This window comes from Mustelus asterias, chromosome 14 (assembly GCF_964213995.1).
Source record: "Mustelus asterias chromosome 14, sMusAst1.hap1.1, whole genome shotgun sequence".
NCBI lineage: Eukaryota > Metazoa > Chordata > Chondrichthyes > Carcharhiniformes > Triakidae > Mustelus > Mustelus asterias.
In genome coordinates, this window is record NC_135814.1 from 74,406,280 (window position 1) to 74,432,888 (window position 26,609).

Consider the following 26,609-nt stretch of genomic DNA (forward strand, 5'->3'; position numbering starts at 1 on the left):
CTCCCTATCATCCCGAAGTACTCCATGTGCCTATCCAATAGCTTCTTAAATGTTCCTAAAGTTTCTGACTCCACTATCCCTGCAGGCAGTCCATTCCACACCCCAACCACTCTCTGAGTAAAGAACCTACCTCAGACATCCTTCCTATATCTCCCACCATGAACCCTATAGTTATGCCCCCTAGTTACCGCTCCATTCACCTGAGGAAATAGTCTTTGAACTTTCACTCTATCTATCCCCCTCATCATCTTATAAACCTCTATCAAGTCTCCTCTCAACCTCCTCCGCTCCAATGAGAAAAGCCCAAGTTCCCGCAACCTTTCCTCATAAGACCTACCCTCCAAACCAGGCAGCATCCTGGTAAATCTCCTCTGCACTCTTTCCAGTGTCTCCACATCCTTCTTATAGTGAGGTGACCAGAACTGCACACAATATTCCAAATGTGGTCTCACCAAGGTCCTGTACAGTTGCAGCATAACCCCACGGCTCTTAAACTCAAACCCCCTGTTAATGAACGCCAACACACTATAGGCCTTCTTCAAGGCTCTAACCACTTGAGTGGCAACCTTCAGAGATCTATGGATATGAATCCCAAGATCTCTCTGTTCCTCCACATTCTTCAGAACCCTACCTTTGACCCTGTAATCCACATTTAAATTTGTCCTACCAAAATGAATCACCTCGCATTTGTCAGGGTTAAACTCCATTTGCCATTTTTCAGCCCAGCTCTGCATCTTATCTATATCTCTTTGCAGCCTCCAACAGCCCTCCACCTCATCCACTACTCCACCAATCTTGGTGTCATCAGCAAATTTACTGATCCACCCTTCAGCCCCCTCCTCCAAGTCATTTATAAAAATGACAAATAGCAGAGGACCAAGCACTGATCCCTGTGGCACTCCGCTGGTAACCGGTTTCCAGTCCAAAAATTTTCCATCCACCACCACCCTCTGTCTTCTGTTAGATAGCCAGTTACCTATCCAATCGGCCAAACTTCCCTCTATCCCACACATCCTTACTTTCTTCATAAGCCGACCGTGGGGACTTTATCAAACGCCTTACTAAAATCCATGTATATGACATCAACTGCACTACCTTCATCTACTCACTTAGTTACCTCCTCAAAAAATTCTATCAAATTTGTGAGGCAAGACTTGCCCTTCACAAATCCGTGCTGACTATCCCGGATTAAGCTGCATCTTTCTAAATGGTCGTAAATCCTATCCCTAAGGACCTTTTCCATCAACTTACCGACCACCGAAGTAAGACTAACCGGCCTATAATTACCAGGGTCATTTCTATTCCCTTTCTTAAACAGAGCTGAAAGCTTAGCAGAGCTGAAAGATTAGCAGCTTTCAAAAGTTGGAATGAGCAGCAAACTGACCAAGCTCGGAAAAATGACTTTCTCTGTGTGCAACATTTTTAAAGAAGAAACTCATTTTTAAAGAAGAAATTCCTCTTCTGTGACCCCATGATCACTTGGAAAAACAATTAGAAAACTGCAATTTAACAAGGGTATAATTCCAAAGATATTGTCCCATAGATTTTCCGTGATTCTTTCCTTTCTGAAGGTGACATTTCATGCTGGGATATGGTTTTGGAGACTGCAATAATCGCCTTATACTTCATTCACGCACTCATTCAACAAACTACAATCAACAACTTGCATTGACATAGCACCTTGGAAAATCCCAAACTGCTTTCATCATGTATTGATTGACATTGACGGTCAGTGGGGTATTCAACTGGTAGAGGCCATCATAGGAAAGCCCAAACATGCCCTCATCAATGCACAAACATGGGTGACTGCTAAATAACAATCAATCAGAATTAGAAAAGCTGTGCGGTTTTCCACTCTTATGCTGCAATGGTTAAGCTCAGCTGAAATAACTCCAGAACTGCTCCAGCTGGGAATGGAAAGACATTTCTACATAAAGGGGACATGGCTTGTCAAAACTGTATTAAACATAATGGAGGGACAGAATTTCCACAGGTAGTCCCAGAACATCCACTGCAACTTCTGCAGAAAACCTGTTTCTGTCATTTCTCCAGAGTTTCCATCAATCTTCCTAAATTAATATGGACATTTGGGAGAACCCCTATGGGAATAACTTGTGCAAGTATCCACTCTGAACAAATTTGATAGACTCACTTGGTGGTAGTGGTTCATCAATACGCTGATAACGGGTAACGTCCTGCCGCACTGAGGGTAAGGATCTCAAAGGCTGGTGGGTGCTTGATGGAGAATCTGGCCAATAATGTTTTAAAATCATAAAAATATTTCACAATGTGATGTAGTACAGAAAAATGGTTATGAAATTTATCAATATTTTAATGTATATTAAGCTGCTGTGCCACTGAATCACTTTTGATGCAAATGCCACACAGGTACTTTGTCATTTCATTTATGTAAATTCAGGTTAATGACAGGTAGAATAATATTTTTGTCTAGCGTAGACCATCATAACATAATCTGATTTTTCTGACATGCTGTTTAAAGCATTTACTTTGCTATTTGACTAACTGGCTTCAAATTATTTGAATCTTACATGCAATCGTTCTACTTTAATTTTGTTTTAAATTTACCTGGACTATCACCTTCATCCTCTGCTGCTGCTTCGCTTGTCTCCTCTGGAGTCACTTGAGAAGGTCTGGCTTCTTCTTCCTGTGATAGATCTGTTGTTGCTGCTGCTGCTGCTGCCGCCGCCTGCAAACTTCTCCTTCTCTGCCAAATTTCTTCTGTTTCTGGTACAGAAGGTAATGCATCCATTTCAAGAGGTGCCGTCTCCTGCTGCTGTGCCTCGGTATTTTCAGTTTCTTCACCCACTGGAATATCTGGAATACCTTCAGAATCTTGGTTTTTTGCTTGAACTTCAGCCACTATGTCAGCTGGACAGGCACCATCTTCCTCATCCTGTGAAGAGAATGCTGGAGTTTCTGAGAACCTGGCGCTTTCGAAAGAGGAAAATCGTGTTGTGCTTTCTACAGATGAAGATACTCTTGTTGTGTTGCCACTTCCATTGCATGAGCTATCAGCACCTTCAGCATCACTCTCTCCCTCGGGCCTGGTGCTGGCCTCACTCACGCTCTCTGTGCGGGTTGTATCACTTTGCTCATTTTCTGAAGACAGTTGGGATCGTTCTGATGTCTGATCCACTGATTCTGTCTGTGTGAGCAATCTCTCTGCGCTGTTTCCAGTATCAACAGTTTGTTCAACTGTAGGTCTAGAAACTTCTGGAATTTGTTCATCTTCTTGGCAGGTACCGGTTACAATATTATCACTACTCTGTAACTCAAGATTGTCCTGTTCTCCTTCTTCATCTCCAACCTGTGTTGCTGAAGAAAGGCTGCATAGCAGTTGATGAAAGTTCTTGTAGTGAGATTCTGATAACTGTTCACATGTTTTATCCGAGGATAATATTGCTTCAGTTTCTATCAGATTTATCGGAGAGTCAGAAGACAATTCAAATGGAAGTTGACCTCCATTTCTGTTTTGCTGATGGTCCAAGTGCTCAATACCAATGTTTCTAGAAGGACAGATAAATTGTATACCATTTTCCCCATTTTCTCTCGCTAACTGGAATCCACAAGACAATTCTTGATGAAGATCATGATCTTCTTCATCAGAGTCTATATGAAGCATTGCATTTAATCTGGTGTCTGTTGGGAAACTGCTTCTCAGTTTGGGAGATGCTCCAACTTGATGGATGGGAGCCTCAGCCAAACTTGACTTTGTACTTTCATTGCTATCAACTGTATCAAGATAATCATTCAGTGATTCTTGACGATAGGGTGAACATCTTGCTGGGGATGGCCTTGTTACTGTAGGTTCACCAGTTATTGTAAATTTACTGTCAATGCTTCCAATTTCACTGGTTGCACTTGGAATGGGCACCGCCCCACTTTCTTTCTGTATAGGCCCATTCACAAATATTTGCATCTGGTCAGGATATACTGCTGATACTAATGGATCTGGCATATCTTCATCATCAGACGGACTGCCCAAATCTCCATTTTCAGTACTTGCTCCAAGATAAGCACCCAAAGTCTCAGGAGAAGCATCTAATAAAAACAATGTATAGGTTTAGCTTAGAGTACATAAAATACAATTTACTGTCAAAGTAGTCATGCTCTATTCTGGGCCTACATATTAGCTATATTATAGATGTACTGTAAGGTCACTCAGTTAGCTAAAAAGATAGACTAAATACAACAAATCTTGCCTATAGTACTTCCAATTCAAACTATTAACACATAACAACATGAATAGGCAAACTAAGCATTACATTTTTTTCCCAAAAAATACGTTTCAGGCACAGCCCTCAAACTACTATACCACGCCTGCTTCTAGAGCCATTACAGCACAATAGGAGGCCATTCTGCCCAGTGATTCCATGCTGGCTCCCTGGGGAACAATCCTTTGAGGGCAGTAATAGTAAGAGGCTTTAACTATCCCAATATCAACTGGGATTCAAGCAATATAAGGGGCACTGAGGGAGAAGAATTCATGCAGTGTCCAAGAAAGATTTTTCAATCAATTACTGACAAACCCAACAAGACCCGGTCTTGAGGAACGAAGAAGAGCAAGTGTGTGGTCGCCAACTGTCACTTCATGTCGGGGAAAGTGATCACAATTCAGTTAGATTTAGCATTACCACATTAAAGGACAGAGATAAAGCCGGAATAAAAGTTTTGAACTGGGAAATTTTGCAGGAATAAGAAGGGACCTGGCTGAGGTCAACTCGAAGTGGAAAATCAGTGGGAAGCACTAAAAAATGAGATTCTAAATGTACAAAGTCGACCTGCCCCCTCCAAAAGTAAGAGTAGCGCTGCCAAATCTAGACCCCTCGGTTATCTAGAACAATGTAGGGAAAGATCAAATAGAAAAAGAAAGTGTACGATAAACACAAAGAACTAAGCACTGCAGATAGCCTAAATGGAATATAGGCAGTGCAGAGATAAAGTAAAAAAGGAAATAGGGCAAGTTAAGGAAGTAAAGTTAAAGAAAACCCAAAGATGTTTTACCAATGTATTATTGGTAAACAGTTAGTTAAGGAAAAAGTGGAAGCTATCAGAGGTGAAGAAGAGAACTTGCGAATAGGGGCTGTGGGAAGTGTTTTAATTGAATATTTTGTCTTACAAAGGAAAGGGATGATGCAGATAGTCCAGCAGAACACTGAGATATTGGACAGGATAATCATAAAGAGAGAGAAAGTACTTGAAAGGTTGGGATCCTTGAAAGTTGATATTTTGCCAGGGCCAGACTGACTGTTTCCAACGCTGCTCAAGGAGGAAATACAGTAAGAAGTTTAACAACACCAGGGTTAAAGTCCAACAGGTTTATTTGGTAGCAAATGCCACTAGCTTTCGGAACAGGCTGTCCCTTCATCAGGTGGAGTGGAGAACTTTCTCATGGATTTGTTAAAGGAAGGATTTGCCTCACAAACCTGCTTGAACTCTGAGAAAGTGACAAGAAGGATTGATGAAGGTACTGCAGTATGTACATGGATTTTAGCAAAGCGTTTTACAAGGTCCTACATGGCAGATTGGTCAAAAAAGTAGAAGCCCATGGGATACAGGGTAATGTGGCAAACTGGATCAAAAGTTGATTGAGCAACAGGAAACAAAGGGTAATGATGAATGGATGTCCTTGCGAATGGAAAGTTATTTCAAGTGGTGTTTCACAGGGTTCGATGTTGAGACCCTTGCTGTTTGTGTTATATATTAATGATTTGGATATGAACATGGGAGGCACAATTGGAAAAGAGTAGTGGATAGTGTAGAGGATAGCTATAATCTACAAAATTATAGCGATGGGTTGGTGGAGTGAGTGGTAACGTGGCAGATGGATTTGAACAGAGAAGTGTGACGTAATGCATTTATGAAGATCAAACAGTTCTGGTCATCAGAAGGATGCAATTGCTCTGCAGAGAGTGCAGACGAGGTTTACAAGAATGTTGCCAGGCTAGAAAAGTGTAGCAATGAGGAGAGCTTGGTGAAGAATTCTAGACATGAAAATAAGTGGCAGTAGGTGTAGAGAGGACATGAGGATGAATGTTTTTATGCAAAGGATGGTGGGTGTCTGGAATTCACTGTCTGAATTGTTGGTGGAGGAGGCAGAGACTCCAAACTCTTAAAAAGTACCTGGATCTGCACCTCAAGTGCTGTGAGCTACAGGACTATGAGCCGGGTGCAGGAAAATGGGATTAGAAAGGGTGCCTGGGTATCCTCGGGTTGGAAAAGACAAGATGGACCAAATGGCCTCCTTTTGTGCTGTAATTTTTCTATGGTTCTATAAGCATCCAGATCAGGTAACATATTCACTCTACGTATAGGCACCCTTTCCCGTACATCCTGCCAACAATTTTCATGGTACCATTACTTCCACCAGTTAATATCAAACAGGCTCTGTTGATAGATGCTAAATATCTACTGGTTTCAGGTAATGAGGTGAAAAGGTGTTGTGTACTAGTTGCTTAATTATCCTCGGATGTGTACATAACAAAGAGTCAGACAGTACTGAGGGAGATGGTATTAGAGTGGAGAAGCTCTGCAGCAAGCAATAAACACTCTCCACCAAAGCATTCTTCACAACTGGACTTGGCAATTTCTCTCATTTGATAGCAGAGCACAGTTTCCTGAAAATGAAGATTGGAGACTGAGATTTATTTCCAGACAGAAAGCTGGTGTGGGAGTTGATTTTTTTGAGAGAAGACTGCAACTAGAAACTCTTGGAAGAAAAATAACTGAAACAATGAGTAGGGAAACAGGGTATGATTTTCCACCACTGTTTTATGAAATGGAATCTTATGATCAGTGGGAAAATAAAATCAATGTATGGACATGTGTTATGTCTCTACCAAAAAGAAAGCAAGGGATGGGACTGGCACTTTTGCTTCCTGCCAGGGACAAAATCTGCTGCACTGTATTCTCAGAACTAGATCCTCAGGCACTGGACAATACAGAAGGTTTGGACATTCTCAAGATTCATGGATTTAAAATTTATAAGATGACTTATTGAATGCCTATGAGGCTTAGTCAGACTTTGATTTTTTTTTAAATGGATGATTTTTCCACAGAAGAATACATCATGGAGTTTAACCGACTATATGCGAGATTGCAATAACACCACTTGGAAATTCCTAAATCAGTACTCACCTTTAAATTTATTAGACCGTGCTAGAATATTAAATATGGACAGACTCTTGGTTTTAAGTGCAGTTAAATTTAAGAGAGATACACCTTTGGATCAAATGTCCAAAGTCTTAAAATAATTCTGGGAAAGCATTCATTCCAGGCTACGTATATGGCACAAACGGGCTCTTTAGCAGTCAAACCCAAGATGAAGATACAATACTTGCAGCATTTCAAGACTGTCCAAATACAGAGCCTAAACACCTGTACGAAAGATGAATTACAAACAAAAACTATGCCCGAGTCCATTTGGCAGCTATAACAGGTGATGGGAGTTGGGCAGTAAACCCCAGGAATAGCCAGGGGATAACCAGCAGATGCTTTAGATGTGATCAAGTCTCATTATCCATTGAACTGCCCAAAGATGAAATACAGAGACACGGAGGTTAGTACTGCTGCCTCACAGCACCAGCGATCCAGGTTTGATTCCAGCCTCAGGTCACTATCTGTGTGGAGTTTGCACATTCTCCCCGTGTCTGCATTGGTTTTCTCCAGGTGCTCCAGTTTCCTCCCACACTCCAAAGATGTGCAGGTTATACGGATTGGCCATGCTAAAGTGTCCCTTAGTGTCAGGGAAATTAACAGGGTAAATATGTGGGGTTACAGGGATAGGACCTTAGTGGGATTGTTGTCAGTACAGGCTCGATGGGCCAAATAGCGGCCTCCTGCACTGTAGGGATTCTATGGGTGATAGGGAAGGCAAGGAAGATTACATTGATCAATCAGAAGGAACCATGTCGGTCACCAAAAACTTCAGTCTATTAATGAGTATATAAGTTGAAGATTTGTTCAATTGAGCAGTTCTGGGTAGTGGACCTGTGTCCATAGTATGTGGAGTGGACTGGCTAGAATATTATATGGATCCTTTAAGTAAGGAAAACTGAAGTAAAGTTGGAGAGTATGACAGGTTTACTTGTTTAAAATTCAGTGATGGTAACATGTTGAAATAACTAGAAAGAATAGTAATTCTGCGTAAAACAGCAGGGGGAAATCACTTCATTAGTGCCAATGTAGTACTGAGTGCAAAGCTCTAATGGAAAAGGCCCAAATGAAGTTGGACATGGAGCACAATAACAAGATTGTCTTTGGGAGATCTGTAGATTTGCAATTTACACAGTTGGAATATTATTGTATTCCTTTACGGACTATCATCTCTCGACAGAATGTTAAACAGTATTAATGACAGCTGGGGATCGTGATTTTAAAAAAGCAAATTTTTACCAAACTATGTCAACAATTTGCACATCCCTCTGGCCACAGGTTGAAGGCTCTGTCAAAGGATACAGGGATAAGGAATACAATAGGCTTGTCGAGTGTATTGGTGAAAAATGTGATATTTTGTAAGAAGTACTTTAATGCCAGGAGTATAGTGAATAAAGGGGATGAGCTCAGAGCCTGGATCGATGCCTGGAAGTGTGATGTGGTGGCCATTGCGGAGACTTGGATGTCTCAGGGACAGGACTGAATACTACAGGTGCCGGGATTCAGATGTTTCAGGAAGGACAGGGAGGGAGGCAAGAGAGGGGGTGGAGTGTCACAGCTAATCAGGAATAGTGTCACAGCTGTAGAGAAAGTGTATGCTGTGGAGGGATTGTCTACAGAGTCTCTGTGGGTGGAAGTTCGGAGTGGGAAGGGGTTGATCACTTTGCTGGGAGCTTTCTATAGGCCGCCCAATAGTGACAGGGAGGTGGAGGAGCAGATAGGGAAACAGATCCTGGAGAGGTGCAATAATAGCAGAGTTGTTGTGATGGGAGACTTTAATTTGCCAAACATAGATTGGAATATCCCTAAGGTAAGGGGATTGGATGGGGAGGAGTTTGTTAGGTGTGTTCAGGAGGGTTTCCTGACACAGCATGTGGACAAGCCTACAAGAGGAGAGGCTGTACTTGATCTGATACTGACCAATGAACCTGGACAGGTGTCAGATCTCTCAGTGGGAGAGCATCTTAGGGATAGCGATCATAACTCTATCTCCTTTATGCTTGCATTGGAAAAAGTGAGGATCAAGCAAGCTAGGAAAGCGTTTATATGGAGTAAGGGGAAATATGAAGACATAAGGCAGCAAATTAGAGGAGTAAATTGGAAGGCGGTATTCTCAGGGAAATCTACTGAAGAGAGGTGGCAGATTTTTAAGGAATGTCTGTCTAGGGTTCTACAGGACAATGTTCCGAGCAGACAGGGAGGAGTTGGTAGGTTAAAGGAACAGTGGTGCACGAAAGCTGTGCGGGACCTAGTCGAGAAGAAAAGGAAAGCGTACAAAAGGTTCAGAGAGCTTGGCGAAGATAGGGATCTAGATGAGTATACGGCTTGTAGGAAGGGACTAAAGAAGGAAATCAGGAGAGCCAGAAGGGGTCACGAGAAGGCCTTGGCAAGTAGACTTAAGGAAAACCCTAAGGCGTTCTATAAATATGTGAAGAGTAAAAGGATGAGACGCGAAGGAATAGGGCCTATATAAGGTGAAGGCGGGAAAATCTGTACGGAACCAGTAGAAATGGCAGAGGTGCTTAATGAGTATTTTGCCTCGGTTTTCACAGAGGAGAAGGACATGGGTGGATGTACTGTGGGCTTGCGGTGGACTGAAAAGATTGAATATGTGGACTTTAACAAAGAGGTTGTGCTGGAATCTTTGAATGGCATCAGGATAGATAAGTCACCGGGTCCGGATGGGATGTACTCCAGGTTACTGTGGGAGACGAGGGAAGAGATTGCAGAGCCTCTGGCGATGATCTTTGCGCGTCGATGGAGACGGGAGAGGTGACGGAGGATTGGAGGATTGCGGATGTGGTTCCTATTTTCAAGAAGGGGAATAGGGATAGCCCAGGAAATTACCGACCGGTGAGTCTAACCTCAGTGGTTGGTAAGCTGATGGAGAATATCCTGAGGGACAAGATTTATGAGCATTTAGAGAGGTTTAGTATAGTCAAGAATACTCAGCATGGCTTTGTCAAAGGCAGATCGTGCCTTACGAGCCTGGTGGAGTTCTTCGAAAATGTGACTAAACTCATTGATGAAGGGAAAGCTGTAGATGTGGTTTATATGGATTTTAGCAAGGCGTTCGATAAGGTTCCCCATGCACGGCTTCTGGAAAAAGTGAGAGGGCATGGGATCCAAGGGGCTGCTGCCCTGTCGATCCAGAACTGGTTTGCCCAAAGGAGGCAGAGAGTGGGTATAGATGGGTCTTTTTCTAAATGGAGGTCGGTCACCAGTGGTATGCCCCAGGGATCTGTTCTGGGACCCTTGCTGTTTGTCATTTTCATAAATGACCTGGATGAGGAAGTGGAGGGATGGGTTGGTAAGTTTGCCGACGACACGAAGGTTGGTGGGGTTGTGGATAGTCTGGAGGGATGTCAGAAGTTACAGAGGGACATAGATAGGATGCAAGACTGGGCGGAGAAGTGGCAGATGGACTTCAACCCAGATAAATGCGTAGTGGTCCATTTTGGCAGGTCAAATGGGATGAAGGAGTACAAGATAAAGGGAAAGACTCTTAGTACTGTAGAGGATCAGAAGGACCTTGGGGTCCGGGTCCATAGGACTCTAAAATCGGCCCCGCAGGTGGAGGAGGTGGTTAAGAAGGCGTATGGTGTGCTGGCCTTTATCAATCGAGGGATTGAGTTTAGGAGTCCGGGGATAATGATGCAGTTATATAAGACCCTTGTCAGACCCCACTTGGAGTACTGTGCTCAGTTCTGGTCGCCTCATTACAGGAAGGATGTGGAAAAGATTGAAAGGATGCAGAGGAGATTTACAAGGATGTTGACTGGATTGAGTGGCATGCCTTATGAGGATAGGCTGAGGGAGCTCGGTCTTTTCTCCTTGGAGAGACGTAGGATGAGAGGAGACCTAATAGAGGTATATAAGATGTTGAGAGGCATAGATCGGGTGGACTCTCAGAGGCTTTTTCCCAGGGTGGAAATGGCTGCTATGCGAGGACACAAGTTTAAGGTGCTGGGGTGTAGATACAGGGGAAATGTTAGGGGGAAGTTTTTCACACAGAGGGTGGTGGGTGAGTGGAATCGGCTGCCATCAGTGGCAAACTCAATAGGGTCTTTTAAGAGACTCCTGGATGAGTACATGGGACTTAATAGGATGGAGGGTTATAGGTAGGCCTAAAAGGTAGGGATATGTTCGGCACAACTTGTGGGGCCGAAGGGCCTGTTTTGTGCTGTAGTTTTCTATGTTTCTAAGTACAGGAGAACACCATTTCAACCATAGCAATGGACCTCAAAAGTGTGGGTTAAAAAACAATATTTTCTTCTACATTTTGTCGCTGTAGCAATTAGATTAGTTTGATAATGGTAACTTTCAGTAAAGACAAAAAAAGTAATTATTGATAAGATTATGAAAAAAATGGTTAAGAACGGGGATGGGCCAGCTAAACTCTTAACAGACAATGGAGAAGAATTTACCAAAGATGAATTCAGGAGTGTGCGAGAAAATTTGAAATATTGTAGTACTGTGCTTTTAGTCCTTTCAGCAAAGAGGTAGGAGAGAGGAATCACACCAGAGTGACAAAACGCTCCAAAAAATGTAGATGTCCAACCAAAATATAAATTGACAACTGCTCTAATGTGTTCAGTATTTGTTAAAAACACTCCAGATGGTTGGGGTGGAGGGGTTGCTACAGCCCCCATCAATTATTAGTTGATTTTTCTCTGAATATTTGAATACCATGCATGGAGGGAGGAGAGTTTATTAAGGCAGAGGTTTAAAAAAAAATCAGAAGAGCTTTGTGGTATCAAATCAGGCTGTCAGAAATTAATTTCAAGCCGAGGGACATAGCTTTTCATAGAAGAGAAGGGCAGAAAGAATGGAGAGGCCCAGGAAAAGTTAAAGCACTGACGGCAAAACAATAATCTTGCAACATGATTACCAAATTGTTAGACTACATTCCACAGGGCTTATTAACACTGATAACACCTTAACAGAACCTGAACAGACGATGGAAATTGAAAATGCACCAGACACTTCACATGCACATATACCAGACCTGTACAAATAACAGATTGTGGCATATAACAGGCTAACCAAAAGTAGCCCATGTGATAGAGCCATTCATCACAAAGATCAGCTCTCAAAAGTTGGAATTAAGGTGACATACATGCCAGAAGGGGTGGTGAGTGGAGGGAAACCACCATAGATAGGAAGGGCAGGAAAATACAAAGCTGGCTGGATACAAGACTAGGAGCAGATTTCCAGATTTATGGATCAGAAGAAGGAAGCATGATGTAAGTTCAGGCAGTGGACCAAATGGTGATCACAGCCCAATGAAAAAATCAACAACTTGTGAAAAGAAGTCTAGTTGTAGGAGAGATGGGTTGAGTAGTCGTAGTCCAGATAGGGACAGGATATCTAGTAAGGGGCATAGTTTAACAAGAACAAGGATCAAAGAACAGGGTAGGAATAACACAAGAAGTTGGAGCCCCCATGATAGGGAAGCTTTAGTGACTGCTAACAAGTTAGATGGTAAATTGGTAAATGAAGCAAAATAAACAGAACGCGACAGTTAGAGTGAGTTTGGTGTTTACATGGCGGTGCCAGGTAAAGAACTACCAGCACTGTCCCATTGATGGATATGTACGGAGAAAGTACTCCTCAATGGTATGTGTAAAGCAAAACCCAGACTTGAAGCTCAGGGATTTCAGGAACGACTGGGCGACCAGGATGTTAGAGTGGACTTCCTAACAGCAGGAAAATTAAGTTTGAGGATTTTACTGGCCCTTTTTACTAGCAACATACCATGGGAATGTAAATCCATTGTTGTCAAAGCAGCATTTTTGAAAGGGGAACAATTTCAAAGAGCTGAATTCTTTAAGCCTCAAAGAAGCTGGAGATATGGAGGGGAAATTATGGAGGCTGAATAACTGCGTTTGCAAGCTAAACAACATATCCAGGGTCTGGTATTTTTCAGTTGGGTCTGTCTTACTAAACAGATCCAGCAATGTATTATTGGTACTACAAAAGAAAACTAGCAGGCATTTTCTTGATGCACATAGATGATTTCCTATGGGGATCTGTGGCATTTTAGAAATTTGTGATAGATAAAATTATAAAGAAATTCAAAATTAGAAGTTGGCCTTCTGGAGTTTTTAAGTACATAAGGTTGGACATTAGCCAAACTAAGTTGGGAATAACCTCAACAGTCTTACCTAGAGAATGTTAGGAAGGTTTGTCGTTCCCAAGGTTGGTATTGGGACCCTTGCTTTACCTGATATATATTAATGATCTAGATCTTGGTATCCATGAGACAATTTCAAAGTTTTCAAAACTTGGAATTATTGTAAACTGTGAAGAGGCAGAGTAGAACTTTTAAAGGACATAGACAAGTTGGTGGAGTGGAGATAGGTAGCAGAAGATGTTCAATGCGGTGAAATGTGAGTTGATGCATTTTTGTAGAAAGAACATACAGAAACAGGCAAAATTCTTAAAGGGGTGCAGGAGAAGAGAGACATGGGTATGTATGTGTGTAAATCATTGAAGGTTGCAGGACAGAAGTGGAGGAAGCAATTAATAAAGTATATAGTATCTTGGGCTTTATTAGTAGGGACATAGAGCACTAGTGCAAAGAGGTTATGCTGAACTTATACAAGACACTAGTTAGAGCTCAGCTGGAGTATTGTGTACAGTTCTGGGGCTAACACTATAGGAAAGATACAAATGCGTTGAAGAAATTTGAAGAAACTGTTGCCACTTGTAAAAAGGATCAAGAATGAGAGGGCACAGATTTAAAGTGATTTGTAAAAGAAGCAAATGTGATGTGAGAAAAACCTTTTCACACAATGAGTGGTTCGCATCTGGAATGCACAACCTTGAAGTGTGGTGAAGGCAGATTCAATTGAGGCATTCAAGAAGGCATTAGATTATCCTTTGATTAGAAACAATGTGTGGGAGTATGGGAAAAAGGCAGGGGAATGGCACCAAGTCTTAATGCTCATTTGGAAAGCTGGTGCAACCACAATCTTACAATTTTTGAACTGTCAGGTTAGTCTCAATCAGTACAACAACAGCAAAGTGACATTAACAGGAAATTCAGCAGATTGATCAGGACCAGATGGAACTTAGAAACCAAAGAGAGTATGAAGCATTATTCCAATTGGATGCATCTTTTCTTTACCTTCATGAATAGAAGATGAGAGCTCCACTCTGAACTGGAGTTGTCCACTGACATGGTCAGTAGGAAGTCTCCTACACAGGTTGTAGTTTACAATCTGGTCACTGTAATAAAGAATAGTGATTCACTTTTAAAATACACCATGCCATGTAAACATTAAAGATCTAATTTTCTGGAATTTCAAGCTATTATTTACTTTACGTATGGTAAGTTGGTTCCTCACTCTGTTACTTCCAAATGGACAAAATGCAAATCTGAGTTAGTTTGCTTTCAAGGATAATGTACTGTTCATGGAAACAATGCATAAAATTATTCATCGTTGTGTTAACAGTGAAGAATATTCAGATGCTTTATCTTTTGTTCCCCATCCTCATTTTATTATGAATGATGGGAATTTATTTTCTTGTGAATCCATCTAAGTATGCCCTGACCATACACACAAGCAAAGAGAAGCAATGGTAATTTTAGCTTCCACAGAACAATCTCCCAACACAGACCGAATGACCAGCAATGTGGATGTATTATTGCTGATCCTGTCATGTACTTTATTTGCACACACACACAAACAATGCAGATACCTGATTCCTAAAATTAACTCTGGAAATTGTAGTTTCTTTGCCAACTTGATTTTAAACTGTAAACCTGAAATAAAACTATGATGGGAAAAATATTTGCTAGCAAATACTGTTCTGCCCATTTTTCAATTTTACTGTAGCATTATTTTCTAAAGAAACATCTTTTCAAAAAACGTGAAACGATTAAAGAATAAATTTTCTTTCAAGAGAATATAAGTTCCCTATTCTTTCTACATTTTCAGAACCAGTTTGTAAAGCAACTTATTTCTTTTCTGCCAAAGTACAAAATGCAGAGTTGGGAGGGCAGTCCTATAATGAATTACCCCCAAGATCCACACATTGAGATTTAAAACTATTGTTTCTTGCACCTTAACATTTATTATTCTTTACTCCTGTTATACTTCAACAGAGATGAAAGAGAAGTTAGTTTCATATACAGTTTGAGAAATCAGGGAAAATGCAGTAATTCATAGATTGTCCTTTTGAATTTTCAAACTGGTCTTCAAGAAGAGCTCATGTAAATATTTAAAAAGTCATATCGCTCATTACTCAATAGTGTTCAAAAATATTTGTCCATGAATTTGTCCATCTGTTCTGGGACCTTGCTCTTTGTGATTTTTTATAAATGACCTGGATGAGGAAGTGGAAGGATGGGTTGGCAAGTTTGCTGATGACACAAAGGTTGGTGGTGTTGTGGATAGTGTAGAGGGGTGTCAGCAGTTGCAACAAGACATAGATAAGATGCAAGACTGGGCGGAGAAGTGGCAGATGGACTTCAACCCAGATAAGTGTGTGGTGGTTCATTTTGGCAGGTCGAATAGGATGAAAGAATATAATATTAAGGGTAAGGCGCTTGGCAGTGTGGAAGATCAGAAGGATCTTGGGGTCCGGGTTCATAGGACGCTCAAAGCAGCATCGCAGGTAGAGGCTGTGGTTAAGAAGGCGTATGGAATATTGGCCTTCATCAATAGAGAAATTGAGTTTAGAAATCGGGAGATAATGCTGCAGCTGTATAAGACCCTGGTCAGACCCCACCTGGAGTACTGTGCCCAGTTCTGGTCGCCTCATTACAGAAAGGATGTGGGAGCCATAGAAAGGATGTGGGAGCTATAGAAAGGGTGCAGAGGAGATTTACAAGGATGTTGCCTGGATTAGGTGGCATGCCTTATGAGGATAGGTTGAGAGAGCTAGGTCTTTTCTCCTTGGAGAAGCAAAGGATGAGAGGTGACCTGATAGAGATGTATAAGATGTTGAGAGGTATTGATAGAGTGGATTCTCAGAGGCTTTTACCCAGGGCCGAAATGGTTGCCACAAGAGGTCACAGGTTTAGGGTGCTGGGGAGTAGGTACAGAGGAGATGTTAGGGGTAAGTTTTTCACTCAGAGGGTGGTGGGTGCGTGGAATCGGCTGCTGGTAGTGGTGGTGGAGGCGGATTCGATAGGGTCTTTTAAGAGACTTTTGGATAAGTTCATGGAAGTTAGTAAGATAGAGGGTTATAGGTAAGCCTAGTAGGTAGGGACATGTTCGGCGCAACTTGTGGGCCGAAGGGCCTGTTTGTGCTGTAGCTTTTCTATGTTCTATGAAAACAAAATTTTGAACCTCAAGGTCCTTAACACATATACACAAATTGGCATGCGGCAGTCCATTTTAGCCTGTCAAGTCTTTACTTCAGCATTTGCTAATCCCGACAGTGCAGAAGAGGCCATTCAGCCCATCAAGTCTGCACCAACTCTCTGACAGAGTATCTTACCTAGGCCCTCTGCCCCACCCTATCCCTGTAACCCCACACATTTACCACAGTGAATACATCTAACCTACACATCTTGTGCACTAAAGGGCAATTTAACATGGCCAATCCGCCTAACCTGCACATCTTTGGAGTTTGGGAGGAAACCGGAGCACCCAGAGGAAACCCATGCAGACACGGGGAGAACATGCAAACTCCACATAGACAGTCACCCAAGGCTGGAATGGAACCTGGGTTCCTGGAGCTGGGAGGCAGTAGTGCTAACCACTGTGCCACAGTACACAACAAAGTCTGCAATTCCTTGGGTACTAGTGGTACTAAACATGATAGTTGTGTTTACTTTCACTTGGCTCTTCCCTACAGCTGTTTTGTAAACAGGTATTTAACCACTAAGCTTTCTGTGACTGACAGGAGAGCTTTGGCCTTCAGAATGTTAGGAAGTCAGCAAATAGGGATTAAAACTGTAGTACAAAATGACAACAACTCAAGCAACACGAAAGCAGTATCTACTTGGTTGCTTTTCAACTCACTGCTTTGAAAATAGAATCACAATGAAAAGGAACCATTACAAAATCTGAAAATCACTGGATCGCATAAAAAAATCCCACAAATAATAATAATTGAGAGGACCTTAAATAGGTAGGCCTAGATGCAATATACTCACCCTTTATTTCCAAACAACTAAGTTGTAGTTTGGTGAACAAGATATTCAGTTACATGGAAATATTGTGCCAATTGTCATATAAAGCAAATTTGCAAGCCAAACTAAATGAATAATAAACGGTCAAGTTCTAATAAAGTCCCGCATTCTTACTGTGCTTGGGACAAGGAGTAAAAGGCAGCTTATAGCACAATCATAAATAAGTACCCCTTATTGTACATTAGAGAAGTGGCTACAGGGATGGGCAATAAATGCTGACCTTGCCAGCGATGCCCAAATCCCATGAAAGAATGAAAACTGTTTGTGACCAGAGGTGAGGACCACCATAATCAAGTACAGGGTCACCGACGAAAGGTGATCTATGCTAAAGGAACCACAAAATATGGTTTAAAGATAGATTTTAAAATATAACAAGACCAAAAAGAACTAAGTAAACTCATGAAAGCTGCTCCAGAGTTATTAGATGAACAGAAGGCTGGTCCTGTCCCATAATGCAAAAACAAAACCAGGTCACAGAAGAAGTAACTAGAAAATGAGAAAAACATTATGACAAAGACACATAACTGAAAGGAACAGCAAGTTTGTAGTGACAAGGGATTTGTGTTGTAAGGTAACTACCAATAGAAAATTGAGTCATCTATCTAGATCTAGAGAAATATACTTAAAGAAAAGGTTAGAAGGGAAGAAACCCATGAAGGGAGAAGCTACAAAGGAAGAAACAATGGTGAGAGGTGCGGGGAGGTGCGGGGGGGGGGCGGGGGGGGAGAGAGAGAGAGAAGAGATTCTCTGGGCCCGCTATCTCCCAACAAGGATCATGTTGGCCCGAAGAATCAGGGCTCGGGCTAAAAAAAGATTTTCGCTGGGCACTAAACCTGTCACAATGCTCCCAGAACAGCCCGCCGGCCTCGATCGGGTTACCAACCGCAAATCAAGCACTTGAAATATAATTAGCAGGCTTGAAGCCCAATTCAAATGCCTCCTGTTATTCACCCATCTCCCCAGAGGGAACTGCAGTGGATGGGCTTTGGTACAGGTTATCACAAGGAGGACCTGACGTATTGGATCCCAAACGATCGAAGTACCACCAACCCCTCAGCAATGAGATGCATCCTCCCACCCCCCACCCCCAAACACCACACAGGTGTGAGGTTTATCCAACCTGACCCCCCCCCCCCCCTCATTCTGGATCCCTTTCCCTCAGAGCCCCCACTCAATTGCCCTCCCCCTCAGCCTCCATTCAGGCCACGTGCCTTGGCAGTGCCAACAGTTAACTGCCCCCTGGCATTTCGACACTCTGACCTGGTGCCTTGGGCTCTAAGGGGGCTTGAGGAGGTAGATCCAGTGGCCATTTGCCCCCCTGCTACTGCCAGGCTGCAGGAGAAGAGTCCCTCAAGGGTCCTGGGGATTGGGTGGGCTCAGGCTGGGTGCAAGGGATTGACCTCGCCACTTCCCACTTGCGATTTCAGGCAGCTCTGTGATCAACATGTGCATTCCTGCCTGTCAGCTGTGCAAATTCTTAAGTGACCTAGTCACTTTAATAACCATATCACCCCGATCACTTGGCAGGATTTTAAATCATTGGAGCACTCCATTCTGCAGTAGTGATTTTCCTTTCTCCCTGTTAAAAGCCGCTGGGGTGAGCAGGCTCCTTTGAAGCCCTCTGACAGAGAGGAAATGTCAATTTCACCTGGGGGAGTTCCATTCTGCACAGCTGTGCACTCAGCTCCAATGTATGCACACAGCTTTGATTTGAAGTTTTTGAGGCTTCCGCGCAAATTGAATTTTTTGAAACTCTCTCCATGCCACCGGAATCCTTTGATCTCTAACAAATTCAACGTGCAGTGCCTTGAAAAAAACCTTCCTTGACCGCACATCTGGTTCTTTAGGGAAGGAAATCTGCCCTTACCTGGTCTGACCTACATGTGACTCCAGAGCCATAGCACCGTGGTTGACTCTCAATTGCCCACGGGTAACTAGGGATAAATGCTGGCTAGCGACACCCATGTCCCACAAATAAATTTTAAGAAATCTCAATGGATTTCTATCATCCTCCAGCTACCTGTGTTTATTTTCATTTCCCTTCAGGGTTGAATGCGCCTCAAGTCCCCCATTGATCTTGACCACAGTGTTGACAGAGTCAAGGCCTGATTAACAGCCTGTGGTTTCACTTCCTCTTTTGCAAACCACAATTGTTTTGAAGATATCACAGGCTGTCAATATGGGATGGTGGATTCTCCAATCTCTTTCATACCTGCACCATTGACAACAAAAATTGAGAATTTGGCTCTCAGTCAAAACTCCATTTACTGCAGTGACACTGGAGAATCTCAGATGTGAACGAGGTCAGAGGTTTACGTATATCTTTCCTTAAGTAAGACGAACAAAACTGTACACAGTACTCCGGGTACAGTCTCGACAATGCCTTGTATAGTTGCAGCAAGAATCTGTTACTTTTCCTTGCAATAATGGCCTACATTTCACTTACCTTCCAATTACTTTCTGCACTTGCATGTAAATATTTATGATTCTTGTACAAGGTCACCCAGATCCTTCTGTATGGCAGCCTTCTGACAAATCTCTCCATGTAAATAATATTCTGCTTTTTTATTCTTCCTGCCAAAGTGGAAAATATCACATTTTTCCCATCTTATGGTCGATCTGCCAAACTTTTGCCACTCACAATCTATATTCCTTTGCAGACTCTTTGAGAACGATTTTGAATTCTCCTCACAACTTGCTGTCCTACTAATCCTTGTATTGTCAAACTTGGTTACGGTACAAAGTCCTTTGAAGTCATTAATATAGATCATAAATAATCAAGGCCTCAACACTGATCCTTGTGGCATTCAACTAGTAATGATTTGCAAAGTTGGAAATGACCCATTTATCTCAACTGTTTCCTATTAATTAGCCAATCTTCTTTCCAGGCTAATGTATCAATTCTACACCATGTGCTCGAGTCGTAACCTTTTACGTACCATCTTATCTAAAATCTTTTGGAAAAACAAATACACTGCATCTACTGTTTCTCTTTTAACCACCCTGCCTGTTCCATCCTCAAAGATGCCCAATAAATTTGTTAAATATGATTTCTCTTTCACAAGACAATGCTGACTCTGACCAATTGCATTGTGATTTTCTAAATGTCCTTCTACTACTTCCTTAATAATGGATTCTAGCATATTCATAGTGGCAGATGTTAGGTTAATTGACCTATAGTTTTCTGCCTTCTTTCTCCCGCCTTTCTTGAACATGGGTTACATGTGTGTTCTTTCAATCCCCTGGGAATTTTTCAGAATCCAGGAAGGAATGCAGACCATCAGCTCCAAGAGACTTGTTTCTTATGGGATGTTAATTGTTTAATCAAGGTTAAGATGATACAGATGGAGGGCACTGATTGATTAAATGACTTAACTATTTACAAAGAGAAGCATATGGTACCAAGACAAAGGGGCTGGATTCATGATCCCATCTCGGTGGATGTATGGGGTCGAATCTCTCACTGCCAAAGTTTCAGTTGGTTGGCATTTGGCAATTCAATACCTTCAGCAGGCAATTGAAAGGTTCTGTCCGGCCTGACCATCCGCCCCTCTTCCATGGCTACGTCCGCACACAGTGTGCTCACTTTCCAGGGACACCTGTGTCCACTGAGACCTTCTGTGACCAGTGGTCTCCGTGGGGGCTGGAGTGCTTCATCAGCCCTGGGAGCAAACTTTTAATCAGATAAGATTCATTTGCAGTTTTGACTTTTGTTACCATGCCCCTTTCAGGGGCTGTCACTTTGTTTAATTTTGGACTTAAAAGAGTATAAAGAAAGAGGTGTTAGCATTGAGTAACATAGTGATTATGTTACCGGACTAGTAATCCAGAGACCTGGACTAATGATTCTGAGTTCAGATCAATGACAGCAGCTGGGAAATTTAAGTTCCCTGGAATGTTATTTCAATCTGATAATTTTTTTGTTTGTTTTTTTGTTACAATAACATGAAAGTGCCCCGACTGGGAGCACAGGTTCAGTGAGTTTACCTTGAATCGACTATTAAAAAGTACAGTACAACAAATAACCACTGGGATGTGCAATTGCTCTAATGGAACACCTCATGCTGTTTGGTGATTTTTCACAAATACATCCAATTGCTTTGTTGAAAATTTTCATACATATTGACTGAATTCTCCACTTCAATAATTTTTATTCCACTTTTAGTATATGAATTATGGTATACCTGAAACAGGCTGACAATTCCAACAGAATGTCCACAATTAGGCTATACTTTAAAAAAATCATAGAATCATAAAATCCTACAGTGCAGAAGGAGGCCATTCAGCCCATCAAGTCTGCACCAATCACAATCCCACCCAGGCCCTAACCCTATAACCCTATACATTTACTCTAGCTCGTCTCCCTGACACTAAGAGGCAATTTAGCACGGCCAATCCCCCTAACCCGTACATCTTTGGACTGTGGGAGGAAAGCAGAGCACCCGAAGGAAACCCACGCAATTGTTTGTGGGATCTGGGTATCGTTGCCTGGGCCAGCATTTATTGTCCTTGAACTGATTGGCTTGTTAAGCCAATTCAGAGGACATTAAAAGTCAACCACATCGCTGTGGGTCTGGAGTCACATATAGGCCACACCAAGTAAGGACAGCAGATTTCCTTCCCTGAAGGACATTTGTGAAGCAGATGGGATTTTACAACAATTTACAATGGTTTAATATTCATCATTAGACTTAAGATTTATTAAAATTCAATTCAGGTTTTACCCTTTGCTGAGGTGAGATTCAAACCCAGGTCCCCAAAGCATTTTCCTGTGTCTCTGGATTATTAATCCAGTGACAATATCACTACCCCACCACTTCCCCTCCCTTTAAGGAGGGCACTATTTTTTTGCACAAATCCTGCTGTTACATCTCATGATCCCAAGGAAGTCCTGACCGCTATTTATCAGGAGGTTTAAACGTTTGATAGGCAGATTTACACTGTCCAAACAAATCTGAGAATCTCTCTAACACTGACCTTAATGCCAGAAACATGGGTTTGATGCCCTGTACTTGCCCAGAAATTTACCCCGAGATACTCCCTCTGTTAATCACAAGTGCAGGGCTTAGGTTGACAGGTCAACAGTGGGAGAGGCATCAAGGCGGCCTAAAAAAATTATTAAACCTGAATAATTAACACCAATTCACCTCACCCACCCGCTCACGTAATCACGCACACACAACCAACCACCCATTCCCAACAACCAACCTATCCACCCACCTACAACGCCAATGCCCACAACCCTCCACCCAGCCCCCCACACCCAATAAGCTCACCACCACCCACCCACACCCTATCGCACTCCCTTCCCCCCACACAACCACATCCAAACCCACCATCATCCTCCACTCACCCCCATCATCCACATCCAATTTATAAACATTTTGACCTTAGAAGTCCCAATTATAAAATCTGAAATGATGGCATGAGCCCATTTATCTCAATGTGAACAGCCAGTGCAATTCAAAAGAAGACTTTCCAAACATCAACGCCTTATTAAATAGTTCCGCAATAAACACAACGAGAGCCCATTTATCACCATACACTCAAAACATAGAAAAATTTGAAACTTACTTATCATAAACAGCAGTAATCAAAAGTCTTCTAAAGATTAGAAGTGTTAAGAGAAATTCTTAAGAACCTTAAAAAAAACTCTCAATAACATTGCAAAATTGGTGAACCTTAAAGGGAATGTTTGTTTAACTTCATTCAACGGTGGTGAGCATCATTAGCCAGGCCAGCTGTTATTGCCCATTTCTCAATCCCCTTTAGAAGGTGGTGGTGGCCTGCTTTCTTGAACTGCTGCAGTTCGAGATGTGGGTACACCCACAGTGTTGTGAGGAAGGAAGTTCTAGGATTTTGACATTTTCAAAGCAGGATGGTGAGTGGCTTGGTGGGGAACCTCAGGTGGTGGTATTTCCATGCTGCCCTTATACTTCTAGGTGGCAGTGGTTGAGAGTTTGAAAGGTGGTTGAAGGAGCCTTGCTGAGTTCCTGCAGTGCAACTTGTTGATGGTACACACTGCTGCCACTGTTCATCAGTGGGGAGGGGATGAATGTTTGTGGAAGGGGTACCAAGCAAGCAAGCTGCTTTGTCCTGGGGATCAAGCTTCTTGAGTGTTGTTGGCGCTGCACTCATTCAGGCAAATGGGCAGTATTCCATCACACTCCTGACTTGTGCCTTGTTGATGGTGGGCCAGATTTGAGGAGTCAGGAGGTGAGTTATTTGCCACAGGATTCCTAGCCTCTAACCTGCTCTTTTAGCCACAGTATTTATGTGGATAATCGAGTTCAGTTTCTGGTCAATGGTAACTCCCAGGATATTGATAGTGGGGATTCAGTGATGGTATTATTGAATGTCAAGGGGCGATGGTTAGATTCTCTCTTGTTGGAGATGGTCATTGCCTGGTACTTATGTGGCATGAATGTTACCTGCCACTTCTCAGCCCAAGCCTGGATATTGTCCAGATATTGCTGCATCTGGACATGACTGCTTCAGTATGAGGAGTCGCAAATGGTTATGAATAAAGTGCAATCATCAAGTTGGACAGAAGGTCATTGATGAAACAGCTGAAAATAGTTGGGCTTAGGACATCACCCTGTGCAACTCCTGCAATGATGTCCTGAAGCTGAGATGATTGATCTCTAAACAATCACAACCTTATTCCTTTGTGCTCGGTATGACTCCAACCAGCTGATTCCCATTGACCCCAGTTTTGCTAGGGCCTCTTGATGCCACATTTGGTCAAGTACTGCCTTGTTGTCAAGGGCAATCACTCTCACCTCACCTCTGGAGTTCTGCTCTTTTGTCCATATTTGAACAAAGGCTGTGATGAGATTAGGAGCTGAGTGGCTCTGGTGGAACGCAAATTGAGCATTGGTGAGAAGAGTATTGCTAAACAAGTGCCACTTGATAGCACTTTACTGGTGATCAAGTGTAGACAGATGGGGTGGTAATTGGCCAGGTTGGATTTGTCCTGTTTCTTGTCTACAGGACATACCTAGGTAATTTTCCACATTGCTGAGTGGATGCAGTGTAATATCTGTACTGGTACAGCAAGGCTAGGGGCGTGACATCTTCTGGAGCACAAGTCTTCAGTACTAATATTGTCAGAGCCCATAGCCTTTGCAATATCCAGTGCCTTCAGCTGCTTCTTGACATCACTTGGAATGAATCAAATTGGCTGAAGATTGACAAAGAACAAAGAAAATTACAGCACAAGAACAGGCCCTTCGGCCCTCCAAGCCTGCACCGACCATGCTGCCCGACTTAACTAAAACCCTCTACCCTTCCGGGGACCATATCCCTCTATTCCCATCCTATTCATGTACTTGTCAAGACGCCCCTTAGAAGTCACTACCGTATCCGCTTCCACTACCTCCCCCGGCAACAAGTTCCAGGCACCCACTACTCTCTGTGTAAAAAATCTGCCTCGTACATCTCCTTTAAACCTTGCCCCTCGCACCTTAAACCTATGCCCCCTGGGAAAAAGCTTCTGACTATCCACTCTGTCCATGCCTCTCATAATCTTGTAGACTTCTCTCAGGTCTCCCCTCAACCTCCGTCGTTCCAGTGAGAACAAACCAAGTTTCTCCAACCTCTCCTCATCTGTTATGCTGTGGTCCTCCAGAGGAGGTCGAGATGGATCATCCACTCGACACTTCAGGCTGAAGATTGTATCAAATGCTTCAACTTAATCTTTTGCACTAATGTGCTGGGCTTTTCCATCATTGAGGATGGTGATATTTGTCTAGCCTCCTCTTATAGCGAGTTATTTAATTGTCCACTACCATTCACAGTTGAAGATGGGAGGATTGAGATCTGATCTGATGACTGTGGAATCGCTTAGTTCTATCACTTCCTGCTTTATATGCAAGTAGTCCTGTGTTGCAACTTCACCAGGTTGACATCTCACTTACAGGTATGCCTGGTGCTGCCCTCCTGCACTCTTCATTGAACCAGGTTGATGGTAACGATAGAGTAGAGGATATGTTGGGCCATGAGGTTATCGATCGTGGTCAAGTACAATTCTGCTGCTGCTGATGACCTACCTCATGATTGGCCAGTCTTGAGCTGCTACATCTGTTCGAAGTCTATCCCATTTAGCAGTGGTAGTGCCACACAACACGATGGAGGGTATCCGCAATGTGAAGACAGGACTTTATCTCCACAAGAACTTTGTGGTACTCATTCTTACCAATACTGTCATGGACAGATGCATCTGTGGCAGCTAGGATGGCAAGGATGAGGTCAAGTATATTTTTCCCTCTTTTTGGTTCTCTCATCAACTGCAGCAGACCCAGTCTAGCAGCTGTGTCCTTTGAGACTCGACCAGCTTGGTCAGTAGTGGTGCTACTGAGCCACTCTTGATGATGGACACGGGGTATGTTCTGCATCCTTGCCACCCTCACTGCTTCCTCCAAATGATGTTCAACATAGAGCAGTACTGATTCATCAGCTGTATATGGTAATCAGAAGGAGATTTCTTTGCCCGTGTTTGACCTGATTCCATGAGATTTCATGAGTTCAGAGTTGACGTTGGGGACTCCAAGGATAACACCTCTCTGACTGTATTCCACTGTGCCACCACCTCTGCTGGGTCTGACTAGCAGGTGGGGCAAGACATATCCAGGGATGGTGATGGTGCTGTGTCCAGGTCATTATCTGTAAGGTATGATTCCATGAGCATGACTATATCAGACTTTTGCTGGACTAGTCTGTGAGACAGTACACTCAATTTTGGCACAAGCCCCCAGAAGACTTTGCAGAGTGGACAGGGCTGAGTTTCCAGTGCCTAGGTCGATGCCAGATGGTTTCATTCTCTTGAAACCTTTTAGCAGTTTGATACAACTGAGTGGTCATTTCAGAGGGTATGTTAAGAGTCAAACACATTGCTGTTGGTCTGGAGTAACATGTAGGCTAGACCAGGTAAGGACAGCAGATTTCCTTCCATTAGTGAACCAGATGGGTTTTTATGACAATTGAAAATGGTTTCATGGTCATCATTAGACTTTGAATTCCAGATTATTAAATTCAAATTCAAACCCAGGTCCCCAGAGCATTACCATGGGTCCGTGGATGACTTGTCTAGTGACAATACCACTACGCCACTATCTCCCCACAGTTACTTGAGTTAGTGGCATCAAAGAAGGGTGTGGGCTTGCCTTCTCCTTGCTGGTCCTCCTCATATATCTCTGCGATTGTAGCTCAATCCTGCTGCCAGGGTAGGGCCTCTTGGCTGCAGTGGCAAAAAAAGTCAGTGGGCACTTTCAATCACAGCGAC

At 42.7% G+C, this 26,609-nt stretch overlaps 1 protein-coding gene across 1 annotated transcript in view; it reads right to left on the reverse strand.

Moving 5' to 3' along the window:
• The window catches only part of LOC144503772 (E3 ubiquitin-protein ligase HECW2-like), a 416,880-nt gene that overhangs the window by 175,762 nt on the left and 214,509 nt on the right, over nt 1–26,609 (reverse strand). Inside the window, exons 8-10 of the mRNA XM_078228621.1 lie at nt 14,309–14,409; nt 2,587–4,062; nt 2,153–2,248 (exon numbers count right to left, since the gene is read on the reverse strand). Coding sequence (XP_078084747.1) covers nt 2,153–2,248; nt 2,587–4,062; nt 14,309–14,409 — 1,673 coding nt within the window. The remainder of the gene's footprint in view (nt 1–2,152; nt 2,249–2,586; nt 4,063–14,308; nt 14,410–26,609) is intronic.